Source organism: Labeo rohita, chromosome 17 (genome assembly GCF_022985175.1).
Source record: "Labeo rohita strain BAU-BD-2019 chromosome 17, IGBB_LRoh.1.0, whole genome shotgun sequence".
NCBI classification, from domain to species: domain Eukaryota; kingdom Metazoa; phylum Chordata; class Actinopteri; order Cypriniformes; family Cyprinidae; genus Labeo; species Labeo rohita.
Window position 1 is genome coordinate 4,096,244 of NC_066885.1, and position 21,380 is coordinate 4,117,623.

General features: G+C 33.6%; 1 protein-coding gene across 5 annotated transcripts; it reads left to right on the forward strand.

Annotated features, from left to right (window-relative positions):
• The first annotated feature begins 1,081 nt into the window (after positions 1-1,081).
• LOC127179471 (transcriptional-regulating factor 1) lies at positions 1,082-20,519 on the forward strand. 5 transcript variants are annotated; one of them, XM_051133009.1, is made up of 16 exons: positions 3,310-3,553; positions 4,887-5,075; positions 7,149-8,544; positions 8,624-8,670; positions 10,303-10,450; positions 10,546-10,740; positions 13,203-13,485; positions 13,625-13,679; positions 14,375-14,514; positions 15,303-15,406; positions 15,494-15,569; positions 16,199-16,287; positions 17,089-17,202; positions 17,479-17,598; positions 19,859-20,043; positions 20,137-20,519. In XM_051133009.1, exons 3-16 carry the CDS (start codon positions 7,333-7,335, stop codon positions 20,429-20,431), a joined length of 3,063 nt encoding a protein of 1,020 aa, XP_050988966.1. In that variant the 5' UTR covers positions 3,310-3,553; positions 4,887-5,075; positions 7,149-7,332; the 3' UTR covers positions 20,432-20,519. The 5 variants fall into 5 exon arrangements, with proteins under 5 accessions (XP_050988965.1, XP_050988966.1, XP_050988964.1 ...); XM_051133008.1 differs by lacking the exons at positions 3,310-3,553; positions 4,887-5,075 and adding an exon at positions 1,082-1,281; XM_051133007.1 differs by lacking the exon at positions 4,887-5,075.
• The last annotated feature ends 861 nt before the right edge of the window (positions 20,520-21,380 follow it).

The window sequence follows — 21,380 nt, forward strand, 5'->3', positions numbered from 1 at the left end:
ACATTTTACTTAAATTGTGAGAATATTTTTCTTCAAAAATGTCCTGAAAGTTGGTTTTTAGCATTTTACTATATTTATGAGGACACGTTTTCTTTATGAATGTCCTCAAAAGCTACTTTTCGACATTTTACTATTTTTGTGAGCATACTTTTCCTCGTTTATGTCCTCAAAAGTTGGTTTTCAACATTTTACTACATTTGTAAGAATATTTAATGTCCTCAAAATTTGGTCTTGAGCATTTTATTAGAATTGTGAGGATTTTTTCCCCTTATGAATGAACATTTTCCTATATTTATGAGGACATTTTTTTCTTCATGAATGTCATCAAATTTGGCTTTCTACATTTTACTATAATTATGAGGATATTTTTTTCTTCATGAATAACCTCAAATGCTGGTTTTCAACATTTTACTATATTTGTGAGGATATTTTTTCCTAATGAATAATCTCAAAAGTTGTATGTACTATATTTGTAAGGATAATTTTCATAATTTGGCTCTACTAAACATACATTCTTACCTACACCTTACCCTGGTAAAACACCTCTTCTCTTAAGAAAAAAAAATATTTGAATGAAATCCTGAAACTGATTTACATGTGAGAAGGAAATCATTATTATAAACATAATATATTATTAATATGTTCATTATATTATTTCCTCAATTTACATATTTTATACAGTTCCCACACAAAAAAAAATAAAATAGTAATAAAAACATGTTTTAAAATTGTTACCTTATATTTTATTATTATACATATAATTTATTTTGTGTTTTGTGCGAGAACTGTATGAAATATGTACATTGAGGAAATTAATATAATCAACATAAACATATGTTTATTACATACAGTAGATTTCCTCTATTATTATTATTATTATTTAGCTGAAAAATAAAATAGCAACAATAACAAAACCAACACGTTTTCTTTATAAAGTAAAAACAAACAACCAAATAAATAAACTCTTATGTTAAAGTTTGGTGGTTTCATCAGAAAAAGTCTCTATGTGTCATAGTGAAACTGTGTTTAGAGGATGTTGATTATACGGAAGTGTGTTTTACAGCAGAGGGCACTGCTGACATTCACTGCAGATCTTTTTACCGAATTACAGCTTTACATATGGATTTTAGCTCTTAAAAACTGAACGGCTATTTCGAAACAAAAAAGGTTTTAGAGCTGATGGCAGCATGTGTGTCATGTGATCACTGGATCCTTCAGCTGAAAGATGAAGCATGAACTTTATCCAGAACTTCTTCATGTCTCCTTTCACTTTCTAAAAAGGTAAGTAATTTGCATTTCTACAGCAGTTTTTGTAAACCTCAAATACTATATTTAATGATGCTCCAAAATAGAAGCAGATTATGAAAGTATATTGATTTGAATGTCTTTTAGGCTCATAAAAATAATCTTAGAAGATTAGAAAAAAATATTGAAGTCTAAAATTAATCTATTCCTTCCTTTTATTTATTATTATTAATTTTGACCGATTATTTTCTATATTTAAACTTTTTAACTGCATCAGTTTGTATAACTATTTAACTGCAAATGGAAACAGAAGTTTTCAGTTAACAGGTGCAAGTTTATGATCAGATAAAATGTTGATGATGAAAACCCCAGTGCGAGTAAAAAGTGTTTCATTATTTCTCAGTCATTTTTTTATTAAATGAGGCCTAGTTGTGGAATCATGGGTGAAATGTTGAAAAAGATTGGTGCTACACATTAAATCGATTTTGAATTCAAATATAATTGAAATTATTGGAGGACATGAAAAGACAGAAAATAGCTGAGAACGAATGACACTTATAGCTAATTGTGAGTTGAACAGAGACTATGTTTGTATGCGCATAATTTGCACATTATAGCAAACGAGTTGCTTACAAAACCATACTATGACCTAATTCCACTTTATATCGGAAAATTCTAATACATGTGAATGCAGTCAGTGCCGGTTTAATTAACTCAACTTTTATTTATAACACAAACGCGCCCATATATAAATAAGACTGTGCGTGCAAGATACCTGTGACATCATTTTTGTGATCAGTTACAGACGGATGTGGTGGGTATTTATCTAAAGATTTCATACTCACATGCATTGTTTATTTTTAACTCACCAGTTTTAAGAGATTAGCAACACGGCACTGCAAACCTTCTGTTCTCTGGACATCAACCTGACTATAAGTAAGCATAAACATAGGAAAACAAATATAAAATTCATAAGCATTTATATGTGATTTATTCACATTTAAAGCACAAAGAATTCTTAGAAATTAAAAGAACAATTTATCAAAAAACGAAAATGTAGCCGTCCAAGATACAGATAGTTTGTTCCTTCACCCAGTTTGGAGAAATGGAGCATTACATCACTTGCTCACCCATGGATTCTTTGCAGTGAATGGGTGCCGTCAGAATGAGTGTCCAAACAGCTGACAAAAACACAATAATCCACATGACTCCAGTCCAATTAATGTCTTGTAAAGCAAAAAGCTGTGCGTTAGTATGAAACAGATCCATCTTTAAGGTGTTTTAACTATAACCCACCACTTCTGGCCAAAACACTAATCCGTAATATGTATTATGGATTGAGGACTCGTATAGTAGCTGGAAGCAATGATTTGAAGCTAAAAATGTCGTAATGATGGATTTGTTTATTATAAACACAGCTTTTGATGGACTGAAGTGGTGTGGATTACTTGTGGATTATTGTGATGTTTTTATCAGCTGTTTGGACTCTCATTCTGACAGCACCCATTCACTGCAGAGGATCCATTGGTGAGCAAGTGATGCAATGCTACATTACATGGCCTGAGGGTGAGTACGTATCAGCATATTTTCATTTTTGGGTCAACTATTCCTTTAAAGGAGGCTTTTAGTTCACATCGTACTCTTATTCACTATGAAACTGTTGATGGCAGCAAATCTCTGCCAGTCTGCGTTCACCACAGCACACATTCACAAGAAACGGTGAACTTTCTAAACGTGTGTGAACGGAGAATTGTGGCCAAGCTGACAATAAATACTAAAACAAATATAAGGCAACAATAATTTACGTTTACACTTGATTAGATCCAAAAATGCACACTGCATCTATAGCCATGTACGATAACAACGTCACTAGAAACAACTGACATTAAGCGTTCTAATGTAGATTTATATGCAAAAATAAATCATTTATATCCTCCTCAAGTTTCCAGCTAACAAATGTATGAGACAAATAATAGCAGGTTAAGAAAATAGCTTGTGGTTAAACCCCGGAAGTCTCTCGGCGTAAAGAGAACGATGACATTTCCTGAACTTCCTTGAACCCTCTCAGGCCTTTAGACACTTGCTGTAGCTATAAGAGGACACAGGCATAATTCCTTAGTCAGCAGTATGAACTGAACTTACTTCCTATTTCTCTTGTGCCTTTTGAGTTATTGCTTTTTTATCCGCGTTGCAGTTTGACTCGACTTTTTGTTTGATCTAATAAGGCATTCAGTCAATCTTGATGGGTCAATGTGAAAGGGCGGCCGTTTCTAAAAAAGCACATTACGGACATAAAGCAATGAGAGAGGTAAGCATTATTATTTGTCGTTATTACAATTTTTAGCATTAAAAAATACATGCAGCATGTGCATCTTCTAAAATGTCAAGATGACTTTAAATAGACAACAAACTGAATAAAAAAGCAATAACGTCCATCCATACGATCTTGCATGCATTGACCTCAGCGGGGTTGCGGATTGGTGTTGCAAGCTTTGATTGCGTTATATGTACAGATATGGTTTAAAGAACTTGACCATTGTCAGACTAACTGGAGTCTCTGTTGAACCATACATGCAAGCTGCAGCTTCTAAAAATGGTTTGTAACTAAAAACACACATCAGATGTACTGTTATGTGCACCGGGTAAGCTGGGTTTACCTCAAGAGTGGATAAAGTTCAGTAGTGCGTACATGAAACCGTTAAGATGCAACTCAAGTTACTCAACTAATGTTGAAATGAACAAATAACAGTCATATCTGGCATAAAAACATATTATTTTTGTAGTCTCATTTTTGCGCCATTGCGCACAAGAGTTGACGCAATGTAAATTTCATGCAAGCACACAAAGTATTATTCTATGAAAATTACTTGATTCTATTAAAAATAATCCAGATGTCAGGATAAATGTGAACCTGTAATTTCAATTTCAGTTCAGGCAACAACAATTGTCACTTTTGAACTACAATAATAATTTGATATTATTGTAGAATTTATCATCATTATAAATTCCAACATTCCACCACATCAATTAGATGGAGAACAAATTCCAAATGGATTAAAAACTGAAAAATTATTTTATACTTGTTGGTATCCGTAAATCAACTGCTTGTTACTATTATAACAACTATGCCACAGTAAATGTGTGATGCTGCTTTAATACTGAATAAAAAAAAAAAAATAAAAAAAAAACTGGGAACATCCAATTAGGCTGAATGTGTTACACCAAAAAAGGGAGCTAAAAGGGGCAAAAATAAAAAAAAATAAAATAAATAAAAATATTAAATACAATTAAAATATTAAATAGATTTTTTAAATAAATAAATGTATATTTAAAATTAAAATAATTAATAAATTCAAATAAAAAATCTACTTCAATTCAATTAGAAAAAACTTTATTTGCAACTAATTTTTCTCATTTGCAAGTTTCTTAGGACGCAAATGTAAATGCAAATGGACATTAACTCAAAGGCTGATCAGCTAGCCATTTTTAAAAAAATAGACAAGGGTCGACTTGTGCCTCAGTAGGGTCTCCTTTTTTTTGAGACCGTGCAGATCTTTCAGTTGTGCTTGTTGCTACACACGCATCGCTTTTAAGTTTATTTCTAAAGGTCTAACAGTTGCCTTGTTCCACTCACTGGTCAGAGTCTGACGGCTTCACACACGCAGTAAACAGACTAAAGTGAAGATGGAAACTTTCGAAACCACAAGGCACTCTTAAGCCTTTGACACTGAGATGCTGTTAATCTGATTCAGAGAGTTGAACCAAAGATCTGTTCGCAGACTTTCTTCAGACAACGCACTCAACACTTGGCCTTTCTAAAACCTACAAGGGTAAAAGTGTTATGTGTTATTCTTTACATTTGTGCATACTGTTTTGCATATAGGTAATACTTTAGAAGTTGAAATGTTTTGCAAGTATATTTTTAAGGCATTCAAACATCATAGTTTTGCTTTGAGATGTACTCAGTTCACTAGGTTCTGAATTTATGTAAAAATACTATTACGTCGAAAATGATTTTAAAGACAGCAGCATCTTTCAAAGAGCTTAGATACTGATCAAACTGTCGTCCTATGTTCTAAACAGGCCATGTGACAGGAAGTGATAAGATGGTGTCTAAACTTCGTATTCTAGATGTGAGAGGAAGCCTCAGACTGAGTCATGGTGTGAATTTACTGTATGTGCTGTGGGTGGAAAAATAAGATATTATTAGTTTGCTAAAGACAGATTCTTTTCTATATGAAAACGAACTAATTAATCTTACACACAATCTGGATTTTGACAAGTATTTGAGAAAATAAAATTGCAATAAACTGTGAACAATTTAGTTTAAAGACAGTATAAAACACACACACCATTGCTTAAAAGTTTGGGGTTGGTTAGATTTTAAGACATTTTTTGAAAGAAGTCTCTTATGCTCACCAAGGCCCGATTTATTTTTTGGTAGAAAATACAGTAAAAAGGTAATATTGTGAAATATTATTGCAATTTAAAATAAATGTTTTGTATTATAATATAATGTAAATGTACTTATTCCTGTGATGCAAAGCTGAATTTATCATCATCATTACTCCAGTCTTTAGTACCACATGATCTTTGATCCTGCTTATTATTTTGATTATTATTTTTCTAGAAATGTTTAGAAAGTTCAAAAGGAGCATTTATTTGAAATAACATTATAAATGTATTTGCTGTCACTTTTGATTAATTTAATGCGTCTTTGCTGAATAAAAATAATTTTACTAGCCTTTACTAACCAAACTTTTGAATGGCAGCATACCATAGGATGTTAACACAGGTTCCTACCATAGTAAAAAAGTAATAGATTTAAAATGCATTTATTTTATACAAAGTATAGTTTTATACTAAGTCTATTAACATGTTTACTGACATATCGCTCAAGACTTACTGATATAAAAATTGTAATTAAACTTCATTTAGAGTATTACTTGTGCACAATGCACATTTCTTAATATTATGCCTAAAACAGGTTTTAATGTCACTACTGATGAGGACTGTATGATCTTTAAATAATATCGGTCTTTAAATGCAAAATATTTAAACTGTACCTTAAGTATACTTGCAATAGTTCCACTTTAGCACAATAAAACATCCTTAAGTACATCTTCAGTTGGATTTCAGCACTACTTTTGCACAATTAAAGTGCATTAAGTACCAAAATTTAAGTTCCAATTTAGCAGATTTTTAGTATACCAGTTTAGTATACTAAAAGTACAAAAGTAGGGTATTTTTATTAAGTGAAAATGTAATGTGTAAATGTATTTGTAACAGTCCGACCTCCATTGTTTAGATGCCGGAGCAGGCATGTAAGTTAAACAAGAATATCTCAGATTGAGCGATTGAGGTGTTGTGTTGCTGGATGTAATAATGAACACAATGGTCGTCATTTACTCCCGACATCTGAGCCGCTGAAGATGCAGTGGATTACGTTTGTTTGTGAAGGGAATGCACCTCCCGATCTACATATATCTGTCTATGTTCGTGCAAATCATTCATGATCCAGCTTCACTTACAGCAGAAGTGAATACAAGTTTTTTTTATGAATCTTTGCAATCACCTTTCCTAATAACGTGCTAGTTAGCAAGCTTCACGGCTAAATGTAAAGAGAGTAAAGAGGGGCGGGGTGAGCAGAGCTCATTAGCATTTAGAGTAAAAAATCCCTCAGAATGGGATGATTTTTGCAGAGCTCATTTTGACATGGTAAAAAGGGTGTTGTTTTACACAACCATTGAGAATTTTTAACCAAAGTATACAGACTCTTCATTAAGACCCTAAAGAATCATATCAACTTGTGGAAAGTGGGCATCCGATGACCCCTTTAAAAGACTAAATGCTTGTCTTTGTCATTTTTAGCAAATGTAACATCTTTCTGTCTTGTTTTATAGGAAAAAAACAATTCTTGAAATCTGCCGAGAGCTGACAGTGTGAAGGCAACAACTTGAGAGTCTATCCAACTAACAAATGACAGAAAACGATGTCTTTCATAGCTACACTGAAACCACCATGCAATCACGTTCCCTCAAGCCATTAATTTAACAGTACAGAACTGGCACTTTAATCTTTCTAAAGATGACGGAAAACCTATACGAGACCAGTCAGTTTACCAACCACACCAACGGGACTTATTTGTTCCAGCACAGCCCAAGCGCACTGGGTGGACCTCACTATGGTGTACCAAACGTGAGCTCGATCCAATCATCTCCAATGTCTCCTCGACTCAACCACGAGCAGCTAACATCTCCTGGCACTCCAGGACATGAACTTTCTCCAATGCTTGAGATGCCAAACAGCGGCGGGACTTGGGAATATAATCAGTTTGGACGGACATCATCATGGGGATCTTCTTCTCACGAAGAACTGCCTGAAACCTCTCGAATCTATCCGTTCAATATCACGTCTCAAAACAACACTTCACTGAGTTGCAAGGACAACGGCAGTGCTTCTCATCATCAAATGCTGGACTCGTTCTCAAAGGCCTTTCCTACGAAAAACATCCAACTTCATTTTGGCGATAGCAACAGGACTGATGATAAACATTCAGAAAGTCACATTTCAGGGGTTTTGCACTTGCCTCAGAGTCTTTCAGATGGATCAGACAGGCAGGCTTTGGAGTCTCCAGTTTATAACCCAATGGTCATTCAAGGTCAATGCGATCAGGCTGGATTCCATCCATCGGAAAGCCAAAACCCACTCCACAGCCTTTACCAAAACAACCAACAGTTTCACTATGGATACCACCAACACAAACCGAAAGTGAACAACATGGAGCAGGTAAACAGGAGTCTCCAGAAGCCACAGAGCTCTTGGCACAGCTATCAAAGTCATCCGATGTCATACCCAATGACTTTGAATCAACAACAACGAGGGATTTTTGCACATAAAACTCATCTGGACTCTCATGAACCTGTTCAATCGCCAACCTACGACCACCGTCAAGACTTCAAAGTCCCGGAGCAGCAGATCTTCCATTACCAAGACCAACAACATCTTCGTTCGCTTTCCCAACCTGGCAATCCTTACCTCGCGCAAGATCACGTGCAAACGATCCCCGCAAAGCACAACAACGTGTTTAGTGACGCTCATCACTCGGCACCCAACACACCAGTGTTCTCGAGTCCCAAAGACGATCAATCTGGTTTCAACTTCCCACACCGAAGTGAAGACCTCTGCAGTCCGCTTTACCAAAACAAAAGCTCAGGGGTCTGTAAAACTCTTCCACAGATGACTTTGAGGGGGGATATTTTTCATCATCTCACCACACATGCGTCTCAGTGGTCACAGGTACTGTATTTTTTATTTTATTACCTAATTATAGACTCACTAGCATTTAAGATAAATGTTTCTCATAAATACCTTGCAGGCACCTTCACCAGATATTCAAGATGAGGCCATTTCACCTCATTTCAGGTTTGACTCCAACCCTCTTTCTATCTGTTTAGACAATGAAATTCTGTTATTGTTTATAATGCCAGTATATTAAAGCCTTATAATCACATTTAGCAGATTAGAGCTGGGAGATAATATAATATACATTTGCAATGATTTTAAACAATTAAGCTGTTGATATTTTCTATATGAAGAGTTCAGATGCAAAAGCCTCTAAATCCATCTGATGTATTTCTTTAAAATCAGCATTTCTTTCTGGCTACTTTGTATAGGTTTTTATGTAAGTACTGGTACTTCTGATTAGGCTCAGGCTGGAATTTAGCGAGTTTGAAGTATAAGTACTTGATGGACATATACTATGTGTCATGAGTATTCACTCAGTATCATTATCTCATTTTTGATCGAGATGGCTTTTAGCTGGTTTTGCATCTAAACTCTTCATATGTAAGTATATAGTATGTATGCAAATAAAAATGGACAACTTATATGTCCTACTTTATATAAAGTGCTGGGTGTTCATATAGTTACATTTTGCAACAAAATGTTGGACATAACATATACAGTATTGTTAAGGTTGGATATACTTGTGGAAACACTTTACTTGAAGCCTTTATGTATAATGCATTATAAAGAGTTATTAAAGAGTATAATGTTTATAATTAAAATAACGTAGATTGTAATACATTATATATTGTTGAAAATAATTACAACAAAATGTAAAATGCATAGTGTAACAATTGAATTTATAAGTGTTATGTATTAATTGTGTATAATGTGCATTACAAAAAACAATAAAACTACTTTTGTAATGCACTGTACATAAAGGCTTTAAGTAAATTTATTGTAATTGTAGAATTCATTATTATTTTACAGTTGATTATTCTGAGTTATTCATTTGTCACCCGGTGATATTGAGAATTATGAGGTCTCATTATTCAATTCTTATTCAATTTATAACAACTTGGTGTAGTGAAAACCATAAATATTATTTGGTCATTATTTGAGTATATTTAAGAATATACTATTTGTGACCTTGGATTGAGATTTATACACCATTTGAAAGCTGAATACATAAGCTTTCCGTTGATGTATGGTTTGTTAGGACAATAGGACAATATTTGACCAAGATACTATTTGCAAATCTGAAATCTGAGGGTGCAAAAAAAAATCTAAATATTGAGAAAATTGCCTTTAAAGTTGTCCAAATAAAGTTCTTAGCAATGCATATTACTAATCAAAAATTACGTTTTGATATATTTATGTTAGGAAATGTACAAAATTTCTTCATGGAACATGATCTTTACTTAATATCCTTATGATTTTTGGCATAAAAGAAAAATCAATCATTTTGACCCATACAATGTATTGTTGGCTATTGCTACAAATATACCCGGGCTACTTATGACTAGTTTTGTGGTCCTGGGTCATATTTCAGTTTTACTACGTCAAAATTTCATTAGTGTTACTTGCTGCTTTGTGAAATTTACTAGCAATTTCTGATTGTTTCTACACCAAGTGTTTTTCACTGTAGTACATATTATCTTAGTCCTGTATTATACAACAAAAAGGCAAATGTGGGAAGGAACAAAAAAACTCAATGCTCCACTCATATTATTGCTATATAATATAGTATGTGGATTTGGATTTCTGTAGAGCAGAACCTGGGTTGTCGAGAGAAGACGGATCTCATCCAAAGATGCGATGTACCGTTTGTCACAGAGAGTTCAAAAGTCTTCCAGCTCTGAACGGTCACATGCGCTCACATGGAGGACTGCGGACACAACCCACATCTCTCAAAACGGTACGAACCAGAGTCATTTTGATCATCAGTGAGATGGCTTGTGGAAAATCACATGCTGATTTGCCTCATTGCTTTGTATTTCTCTGTCCTAACAGAGAGATGGGCACATTAATCTGTCTGAGTCTGCTCAAACCAACCCCATCATCTTACCTGTGTCAGTACCTGTCAAGGACTACCCAAACAAACTCACGATCAGCCTTCTGTGCCACCAGAAAGACGATGAACAAAGCGGTTTAATTAAGTCCGGTACACAGTCACCCCTGCCGTCTGTACGAAACCACCCTTCCTGTGTGAGTTTCTGGCATTCATAGTTATTTTTAACAGCTGTTTAAAAAAAAAAAAGTAAAAGCTTTAACATCGAGATCTGAAACATCACTTTAGCATCCTGAGAGTTTATAGACTGCTGATGCTCAAAATGTTTTTTTAAATGTAAAACTTATGTTGACTTTTTGATAAAATAGGACAAGGGCACATGAAGTTACAATAATGATGTGCACGGATAAATAACTGACAATAAACACAGCAATATTCCATTAAAAAATAATACATGTAAATTGATTGCATTATGAAAAATAATGCTATAAGCCCTTCAATATATCCTACCCAACTTTGTTTTACTAGAAAAGTGTGCCTGACAAAGGATATCAAAATGTATTTGACTACTGCTGCACATTCAAGCCATCACATACCTAAAAATGGTATAAACTTTATTGCTAATCTTGATTTATTTAATTTCAGTTAATGTAAACCTCTAAAATGTGCAGTCTATCAGTTTGAATTAAGTAGGCCAGATGTGAACCAATCAAAGACTTAAAATGATTTTAGATGCTGACATAACTGTATGCTTAGCACAGGACTTAATAGGGAGAGTAAAAATGTTAAAATTAAGGTTTTTGGTGTGTGTGTTTTTTGAGCAAGATGAGAAATGGGTGAGACTTGATAGCATTTAATAATGTTGGGATTTAGAATAATTTCAATTACACTGGGCTACTATTGTGGTGCAGATTGGGGCAAACGTAGCAGTTAGCATACTAATATGTGTTATTGTTCAGTAACAGTTTGCTAGCTAGCTAATACTATTTTCAGTGAAATGACAAACAAAAATTTTTATAAAATTAAATAAACTGTCATGGAACAACTTTAAATCACTTTTTATCTACTTAATTTGGTCAAAATAACTGAATAACTTAATTTGATGATGTTATGAGAACAAATTATGTTTGTGTTTCTTAAAGGGATAGATATGAAAGCCCGCTTCCACCTTGAATAAAAAATAAAAAAGCTAATTGCGACTTTTTTCTCATTTGGAAGTGATACAGCCAGAATTGCAAGATATAAACTCGCAATTTTGACTTTTTTTCTCAGAATTGCATGATATAAACACAAATGTGAAATAAAAAGTCAGAACTGACTTTTTTCAATTGACACGCAATTTCAAATTAATATCATGCAATTATGACTTTATAATTCACAATTGTGAGAAAAAAAGGCAAACTTGGGTCCCACTTCATATTAAGTGGCTTTAACTACTAAGTACTTACATTGAAATTAATCATTTGATACAATGCACTTATTGTATACATACATGTCTTAACATTGCACTTAGATTTTAAAAAAATACCTGCATGTAATTACATCTGTAATTAATTTCTGTAATTACATTTTTAATTACAATGTTGACCCATCCCTTAAACCTTAACCCACCCTTAAACCTACCCATACCACAAAACCTCTCCCTAACCTTACCCATATCCCACCTTAATAGCAGCAAAAGTGTTTTGCAATACAATATGATCACATTAAGTATATTGTATTTATTTTTTGATGTAAGTACAAGTAGTTAAAGCCACTTAATATAAAGAGGGACACAAACTTGCAAGTTTGTATCACACAATTCTGAGAAAAAAGTCAGAATTGCGAGATAAAAAGTCGCAATTACCTTTTTTATTTTTTATTCAGAGGCGGAAACGGGCTTCCATAGACTTCCTGTCATCATTTACTCATCTTCATGTTGTTCCAAAATTGTATGAGTTTCTTTCCTCTGGTGAGCACAAAATAAGATATTTTAAAAAACGCTGGTAAATAAAAAGTTCACAGTAGCCATTGACTTTCATAATATTTTTGCATACTGTGGAAGTCAATGGCTACCACCAACTGTTTGGTGTCCAACATTCTCCAGAACATCATCTTTTGTGTTCAACAGAAAAAACAAGTTCATAAAGGTTTGGAACAACATGAGAGTGAGTAAGAGAATTCGTATTTTTTTGGGTGGACTATCCCTCTAACTGATTCATGTGGAATGAATGTACATCCATAAATCATGTAAATCTGATTTTTATGTTAAAGGAGTAGCTCACAATGCCAAAGGCCAGAACACTCACATTAAAAATTAATCAAAAACAATAAAATAAAATGCAATATTGTGTTAAGAGAAAGTGTTGTCATCCAAATGTTCATGTCAGTTCATGTCTAACTGTCTTAACTGGGACTGCACAGGGTATGCATGCGTATGGCTAGACAAGATGAGCATTTGAGGTTAATTGTACATACATTTTTATTTTTTTTTTAAGAAAATGACCAATCGTTTCACTAGATAAGACCCTTATTCCTCGGCTGGGCTTGTTTAAAGCCCTTTGATGCTGCATTGAAACTGCATTTTGGAAGTTTAAACTCGAGTGCACTATATAAGTCCACTAGAGATAATTCCTCGGCTCCTTTAACTAACCTACACCCCCCATATAACACATTCTAGGTCAAGAGATCCATCTTGGATGGAGAATGTGTACCGAAGCAGGTGAAAAAGAGGTACCGTCACTGTCTGGTCCCACTGATGATTCCTCCGCCCAGCGCCGGTCAGGAATCCAGAGGTGCTGTACTCTTCCGCAGTCAGCTGAGGACGCCGAGCAGCATGGGGGACGACGTGCCGTACACCCCTCCGCCCATGCTCAGCCCCGTACGCCCGGGATCAGGCCTCTTCAGTGCCATCAGTGGAAGAGGCAAGAGCAGCAGGATTGAATCTGTTGCAGATGGGGCTGGTTAGTCTCAATTAATGGGAAGATTAAAGATTAAAGCAAAGATTGAAGGATTATTTTTGCTAAATTATTTTAAATGCATTGTTTCAGTAGCTGTATTTTTCTCATTATAATATGCATTGTCAATGTTTGTCTATAACAGGTGATATGGATGACTGTGGTGAGACTGCAAGAGAGAAAGCAGTTAATGTTACACCGTAAGCATTTCAATGTTTGATCAAAATGTATACATTACCAGTCAAAGTTTTTGAGCAATAAGATTCGTAATGTTTTTGAAAGAAGTCTTTTCTGCTCACCAAGCCTGCATTTATTTGATTCCCCACTGTTTTTAATATTGATAATAATAATAATAATAATAAAGACTGGAGTAATGATGAATAAATTACATTAATAAATTACATAAATATATTCGAATAATTCGAATAAAAAACTGTTTAAATAGTAAAAATATTTCAAAATTTTACTGTATTTTAAAGATTGTGCTGTACTTTGGATTAAATAAATGCAGGCTTGGTGAGCAGAAGAGACTTCTTTTGACATGAAAAAATCTTATTGTTCAAAAACTTTTGCCTGCTATTGTATGTTTATATAAAGCAGATTTTCCAGCAAATGAAAATGCAATGAAATACACTTATTTTTTTAAAGTGAGTTTCTTCACTCAGAGAAGTAATATCACACTTCCCCTCAAAAAAACCACACGATCTGAGGTTTCATTTTCATTAAAGTCTTTTAAGATCGAAACACCGCACTCTTCAACTTTAAGCTACACCAGCAAAACAATGCATTACTGCACATCATTTTACCGTCAATTGCTTACTTGATTTATCAAATATTTACATGTTTCAATATAAAGTGAATTAATAATCAATAACTGTATTTATGTTCTTAATAGTCATATTAACGTTGGTGAGGATTTTCAAGCAAAGATCCCAGACATTAAGGGTCAAACCCTCACAGAGGAAGATACCCATAATGCTGTTCTTCTGTGGTCACCCTCCAAAGACCTGGATACCCCTGATAACCAGCAGAACGGTAACTAAAATAACATTTTGTGGCGCAACTAGGCGACATGCACTAGTGATTTTACAATGCAGAACAGTTATTCTTAGGCACGACGCAAAGCAAAACATTATAAAATCATTCTTCAGCCAAGTAATGAAGTTAACTACACTTTTTACATACTTTTTAAAAATGACTGGAAATGTGGATTATGTTTTACAAGAAAACACTATTTTGGCCTTTCTACTTCAAAATTAAATGTTTAGTTCAATTGATCAAGACATTAAGTAATTTCTAGGTGAAAACTGTTTCTACAACTGTTTTCACTGTAGGCTAACAATGCCACACAAAACAGAAATTTGTCACATTTAAGTTTTTAGAGTCTAAAATGTGACCTTGGACCAAGTCATAATGGTCAATTTTTGGATTAATAAGTGATTCGTGATTCAAAGAGATACAGATCTGGAATCTAAAGGTGCTAAAACAAAAAAAAAAAAAAATCAAAATATTGAGAAAATCGCCTTTGAAGTTGTCCAAATTAAGTTTTTAGCAATGCATATTACTGATCAAAAATTACGTTTTGATGTATTTACGGTAGGAAATTTACATCTTCATGGAACGATAATTTTACAATCAATTTTACAATGACCCATACAATGTATTTATGGCTATTCCTACAAATATACCCGTGCTACTTAAGACTGGTTTTGTGGTCCAGGGTTTACAAATATACATTTTTAAATGGTTAATTTATTTTTTGTGCACATTAAGGAAAAAGCAAGCACCAATATCTGACTACCACTGACTTTTTCCCCTTTTAGTGGACGATCTTCTGAAAATGGCATGCTCTAGTGTGCTACCAGGTGGTGGAGCAAACACAGAATATGTCCTGCACTGTCTTTTCGAGTGCAGAGGAGATATTATGGTTAGTATTTTTCTCATTACCACTTTCTGGCACTAATACTCATTCTCTCGTTCTCTAAAAAGTCTTAAAATAACTATCGTGTTCCAGAACACCCTTGAAAAGCTTCTCCTGCAAACATTGCCGAGAAACACATCCAGCCCCAAAACAGACTATCATTACGCAGGTGCGTAAGATTTTGTACCCCCTGCAAAAAACTATTTTTGTCTCTTTTTACTGTGGTATTCTCATATGCAAGTATTCCTTTCTGGGGAAGCATTAAATTATATATAGAAGATTATAATCTAAGAGCCAGATTTACGAACAGCTTGCACCAGTGCAAACCCTCTTATGCCATTAAAAAAAAAAAAACTACTGTCAGGATTTACTAAAGATGCAAAAAGGAGTGGGCACCATCATTTTTGCGGCTGATCTTATCGCGTATGCATTTTGTAGGAGTTTCCCTTTCAGATGCTAATTTTATGGGAGGACAGTATCTAAATGAATCACACAACATGATTTTACTAAGATTTAAGAGTCAATTTACTGGTATTTGCGCCATTGTTTCCCACCCCAAAAAAACATGTCTTGAACCAAATGTTAATTTGAGCTGTTTGCGTTGGTCATTATGGAAACGATCTTGCTGCGTCTGCGTTCTTTAATGTGCACGCTGTCAGTAAATCAGCCGCAGGACTTTTGGTTCTTTTATGTGTTTGCGTTCTCACACTAATTTGCCCTGTTTAGTAAATCTGGCCTTAAATACTTAAAATGCTGAATGCACCACGTTACAGCAATTCTTCTCTTCTCATCAACTAGGATCAGACAGATGGACGCTTCAGGAAAAACGGCAGCTGAACAAAGCACTTTTAATGCATAACAAAGACTTCTATCTTGTCCAGAAAATGGTATTTGTGGTCAAATAAATTTTACAGGGTTTGTGCAGGTTTTAACACATTTTAAGGCCTTTTCAAGACCAAGTAAAGAAAAATGTAAGGAATGAGACTGAATAAAACAATATATTTTCTAAATGTAAAACACAAATTTTCAACAGATCTCTATTAATTTTTATTTCAGCTTTGAATAGCTATGCTAACTCTAGAATATGGAAATAACTTTTATGGATCACGCAGCAAAAAAGTGATGTTTTTCTTTTGTATTTGTCTTGTTTTCCCGTGCAAATGTCTAAAGATTCTTACATCAAGACACATTTGAGAAACAAAATAAGTCTTGTTTTCTGCGAAACTCATTAAAATAAAGTGAGTTTGTGATTAAAATATCTGCCAAATCTACCAATGGGCATAGAAAAATCAAGTTCATTCCAAAAAGAAAAGTTTTCATACCCTGTTTACAGATATTTGTTCTTGTTTTAAGCATAAATTTACTTAATTTTGTTCGATTTCTCAGAAAACAACACTTTGTATCTTTAATCTGCATCTCAAGTAAATGTATCTTGATTGAAGGATGTTTAGATGTTTGTATTGAAAAACAAAATAAAAATACTAAGGAAGATGATGAAAGTTATGACTTTATGAAGACTTTCTGACGTGAATTAACACCTTTTGAAGGCCTTAATTTGTGGAAGAGCACAATTTAAGACCTGTAAAAACCCTGTTTTAATATATTTTTTTGCTTTTAGTGAATACATTAGCATCCATTTGCGATCTTGTGGTTTGGTGACTGTGAGAATGTGTTCTTTTATTATTTAGGTCAAAACAAAGTCAGTTTCTCAGTGTGTCGAGTACTATTACACATGGAAAAAGCGTTTGCGCTTGGGTACGAGAGTCAGTACGGCTCTGTCTACACCTGTTCAAGACCAGCGGGTGAGTTACGGCACAGTTTTACTGGTCATACTCTTTTGAATCTCATGTCACAGCTTTTGCCCGACAGTATTTGGACAATTAAAACACTGCATTGCATTAGAAAAGACATAATTATTAAAAAACAGTCTTAGCAACACTCGCTTATATGTTATCTAATTTAATGATATTCAAACATTTTTGTTGAGATTTAGATGTGCACATACTTTCACAATTATTACATTATATTGTGACTTTCATACATTTTGTAATGCAACGCATGTATGTTTCATGAATTAGGGCGACTGGCCGATAATCAACACAGCAGAACCAAACAAAGAAGCCGACAGCAAAATCAGGGAAGCTGAAATATCAGAAAACTCCAGCACCATGTTTGTCAATTGTGAAGTTTCAAACTCTGTGAGTATCTGTGAGCCAGTGTACATACTGAAACCTCTACGTGCTTTCTCCACTTCCTGTCATTTACTAGTACACTCACACCTTTTCTCTCAAATATGCTGTATACTGCCTCTGCACTCTGTCAAATGTGTACTGTATATTAATACAGATAGTGTGATTGTGTAGCAGTCACTTAGCAACAATTTAGAACACCTTAGTGATACTGTACAATTACCTAGGTGTCATTATTAGATTATAACAAGTCCTCTGTTTATATTCAGTTGTAAGTGCAGAATTTGTCTCTGGTGCATTATTATGTCATACATATTATTATGTAGTTAAATATATATATTGTAGTCTATTTTTGTACAAATATAAAAGCCTATGTGGCATGTGACAAAATGCTATGCTAAATATGACCTCACAGACCGGGCTTAGGTTAAGCCAGGATTAGATAATAGTTCAAACAGGACATTTAAGTCATTTTAATAAACGTGCCTTAGAAAAAAAAACATTATTGGTGTGCATCTTGAGACAAAACAAAGGCACTGACATATTTTAATACCAGTTAGTGCAAGTTTCTTTTAGTTGAAACAGCTCAGACTTACATTTTAGTCCGGGACTATGCTTAATCTTTGTCTGTGAAACCGAGGGTAAATGCAATAGTTAATATTCAGTTTTAGGATTCAAACCCTTAAAAAACAAATCTTCCTACATAAGATGATCTGACAATAATTTAATCCAAAATGACATTATTTACTCACCTTCAAGCTGTTTCAAATATGTATGCTCTTCTGTGGAGCACAAAAGGAGAATTTTTTAAGATTATGTCACACAGGTCACTTGTGAAAAATAAGTTGTACTGAATGTACACTTGTGTACACTTAAAAGTTTTCACCAGTTAAAAACTAATTTAAAAACTTTAAAACTTAAGTTCAGCAGCTGCCTTAAAAAAATTAAGTTAAATCAACTTAAAACTACAAGTAACTTTAGCTCATTACAATAAAATGAGTTAAAATTACTAGTACTTTTAAGTTGATTTAACTTGTGAGTTGAAATGACTTGTACTATTAAGTTGATTTAACTTAAAATTTTAAGGCAGCTGCTAAACTTAAGTTTTTAAGTTGAAACTGGTGAAAACTTTTTATGGTGTACTTAAAATCTATTACAATTACTTAAAAGTGTGTTTAAGAAAACGCATGTACTTGTTGGTAATGTAACAGAAATGAAATAAAAAAGCCACTTTTAGGAAGTGTGCTTTAAAATCAAGTCACATTAAGAGTTTTATCTTTAATCTTTTGTCTTTTGATTATAGTTTTAACTATAGTGTGTTATTCAATATTACATTTAAGGTAATTACATTTTAATTTCAACTTTCTCATTACAAATGTGTAATTGCAATTATGACCTACAGGTTTCAATAGAAATGACATTAAAGTGTATTTAGATTACAATAAATGCCTGTCAGTACTTAAACCTTATCCATATATCAATGACAACTGAATTATTAAAATTATATAGAGAGATGTACTTAAGTTCGACTTAAGTGTGTTAAAAAACTCTTAAGTTCAACAAATTGCATTTAATATTACTTTAAACAGTAACACTTTACAATAAGGTGTCATTTGTTAATGCATTAGTAAATGCATTTTAGTTAATAAAATATAGTTATTCATTGTTTGTTTATGTTAGTTCACAGTGCATCAACTAACAACCACAACTTGTGATTTTAATAATGCATTAATAAATGCTGTAGAAGTGTTGTTCATTCTTAGTTCATGTTAACTAATGTGGTTAACTAATGTTAACTAATATACAAAAGTTGTCATTTAAACTATAATAAATTTTCATTTGCTGTATTTGCAAAAAAAAAAAAACATGCAATTAAGTGTCTGAACATTACATTTAGTTAACACTCAAGTTTAGTCTTTTAAAATATATTATTTCTGTAATACGTGCTACTCTGAAATGTATCTTTCTATTAAATGACTTCTGTCAAGCCCCAAAAAAAACTAAAACCAGTTAAGTACTCCATACAACAGATAACCATTTCAGGTTTAATTCATTAAAATGACAATTTTAGTCTGTTACTCAGATAAAGCTATCGCATAGCTTCAGAAGGCTTGGAATATGGTGCATGAGTTGCATGGATGTTGGATTTATGGTGATTCTTTGGCCATTATGCAACTTAATAACTGTTGCAGTATTGAAAAAAAAATGGGTTTGGAACAATAACTACAAAAAAAATAATTTGGGGGTAAAAATACTATTTTTCTCACAGCAGATGAGCGAAGAAACATGGACCCAGAACAACCTCCGGCTGCTTTGTAGCTCTCCGGCCGAAAACAGAGCATCCTCGCTGACCCTGCCTTTGGGTTCGGCTTCTGTGAGAAGTTCTCCCTCCAACAGCACAACCAGTGGAGATACTGATTCAGCCGTCGTCTTTCCCTGCACAGAGTGTGGAAAGTAAGCCATGTCCTGAGTCAAACACAGAAACATCTTCATACAGTTATGAATCACAGTGGTTGTGGTCTGATTCATGATTGTCTTTCCTCCTAGGGTGTTTTTAAAGGTGAAAAGTCGAAATGCCCACATGAAGACACACCGACAGCAGGAGGACATACAATTGTGGCATTTTCCCAGGGCTTCTGAGCAAGGTCATGCAATGATGACACCTGAATGTCCTGTTACACCATTAAAACAACCCATAAGCCTTCATTCTTTAACATGTGGCAGAACCGGGGAGGTGAAAGCATCGATAAATGACATGTGCAGTGAGTCAGTACAGGAAATCGACTGCCCTCTGAAGACACTTCCTGTCCTACAGAGTCCACTGGACTATATTACAAGTTAGAAGATGAATGAGGATTGTCTTTGTAAACTATAATTGACTCCATGTAAATGTATGAAAATGTATGTAAAAAATAAACGTATGCAACGTGCTTTGGTTTATCTGCATCTGATATCCTATTGTGTATTATCTGACTTTGTATTACATTTCATTTGCAATAAACCACCTGATTTCTCAGTAATTGTCAAACACTCACATTCACAGATTAAACGCACAATATACACTACCAGTCAAAGGTTTTTTAACAATAAGATTTTTTGTTTTTAAAGAAATCTCTTCTGCTCACCAAGCCTGCATCTATTTGATCCAAAAGACTGCAAAAACAGTAACATTTTAAAATTAGTAAAAATTTAAAATAACTGTTTTCTATTTGAATATATTTTAAAATGTAATTTATTCCTGTAATTTCAAAACTGAATTTTTAGGATCATTACTCCACTCACATGATCCATCATTGTAACATTCTGATTTGCTGATCAAAAAACATTTATTATTATTATGTAGAAAACAGCTGAGTAGATTTTTTTTTCAGGTTTCTTTGATGAATAGAAAGTTCAGAAGAACAGCATTTATCCGAAACAGAAATCTTTTGTAATATTCTAAATGTCTTTATCATCACTTTTGATCAATTTAAACCACCGTTCGGCTGACTACAAGTTTTTGAATGGTATAGTGTGTAATGTTACAAAAGCTGTTTATTTCAGATAAATGCTGATCTTTGGATCTTTCTGTTAAAGAATCCTGAAAATAAATGTGGTCAACTGTTTTAAATATTGATAATAATAATAATAAAATGTGTCTTGAGCAGCAAATCAGCAAATTAGAAGGATTTCTGAAGAATCATGTGACACTGACACAGCGTAATGATGCTGAAAATTTGTCTTTGATCACAGGAATGAATTACATTTTAAAATATATTCAAATAGAAAACAGTTATTTTAATATTTCAAAA

Coding starts and splice junctions, on each gene's coding strand:
- LOC127179471 (XM_051133008.1), top strand. CDS start 7,333: ATGACGGAAAACCTATACGAGACCAGTCAGTTTACCAACCACACCAAC. Junction 8,545..8,623: donor ATGCGTCTCAGTGGTCACAG/GTACTGTATTTT, acceptor AATACCTTGCAG/GCACCTTCACCAGATATTCA. Junction 8,671..10,302: donor GCCATTTCACCTCATTTCAG/GTTTGACTCCAA, acceptor GGATTTCTGTAG/AGCAGAACCTGGGTTGTCGA.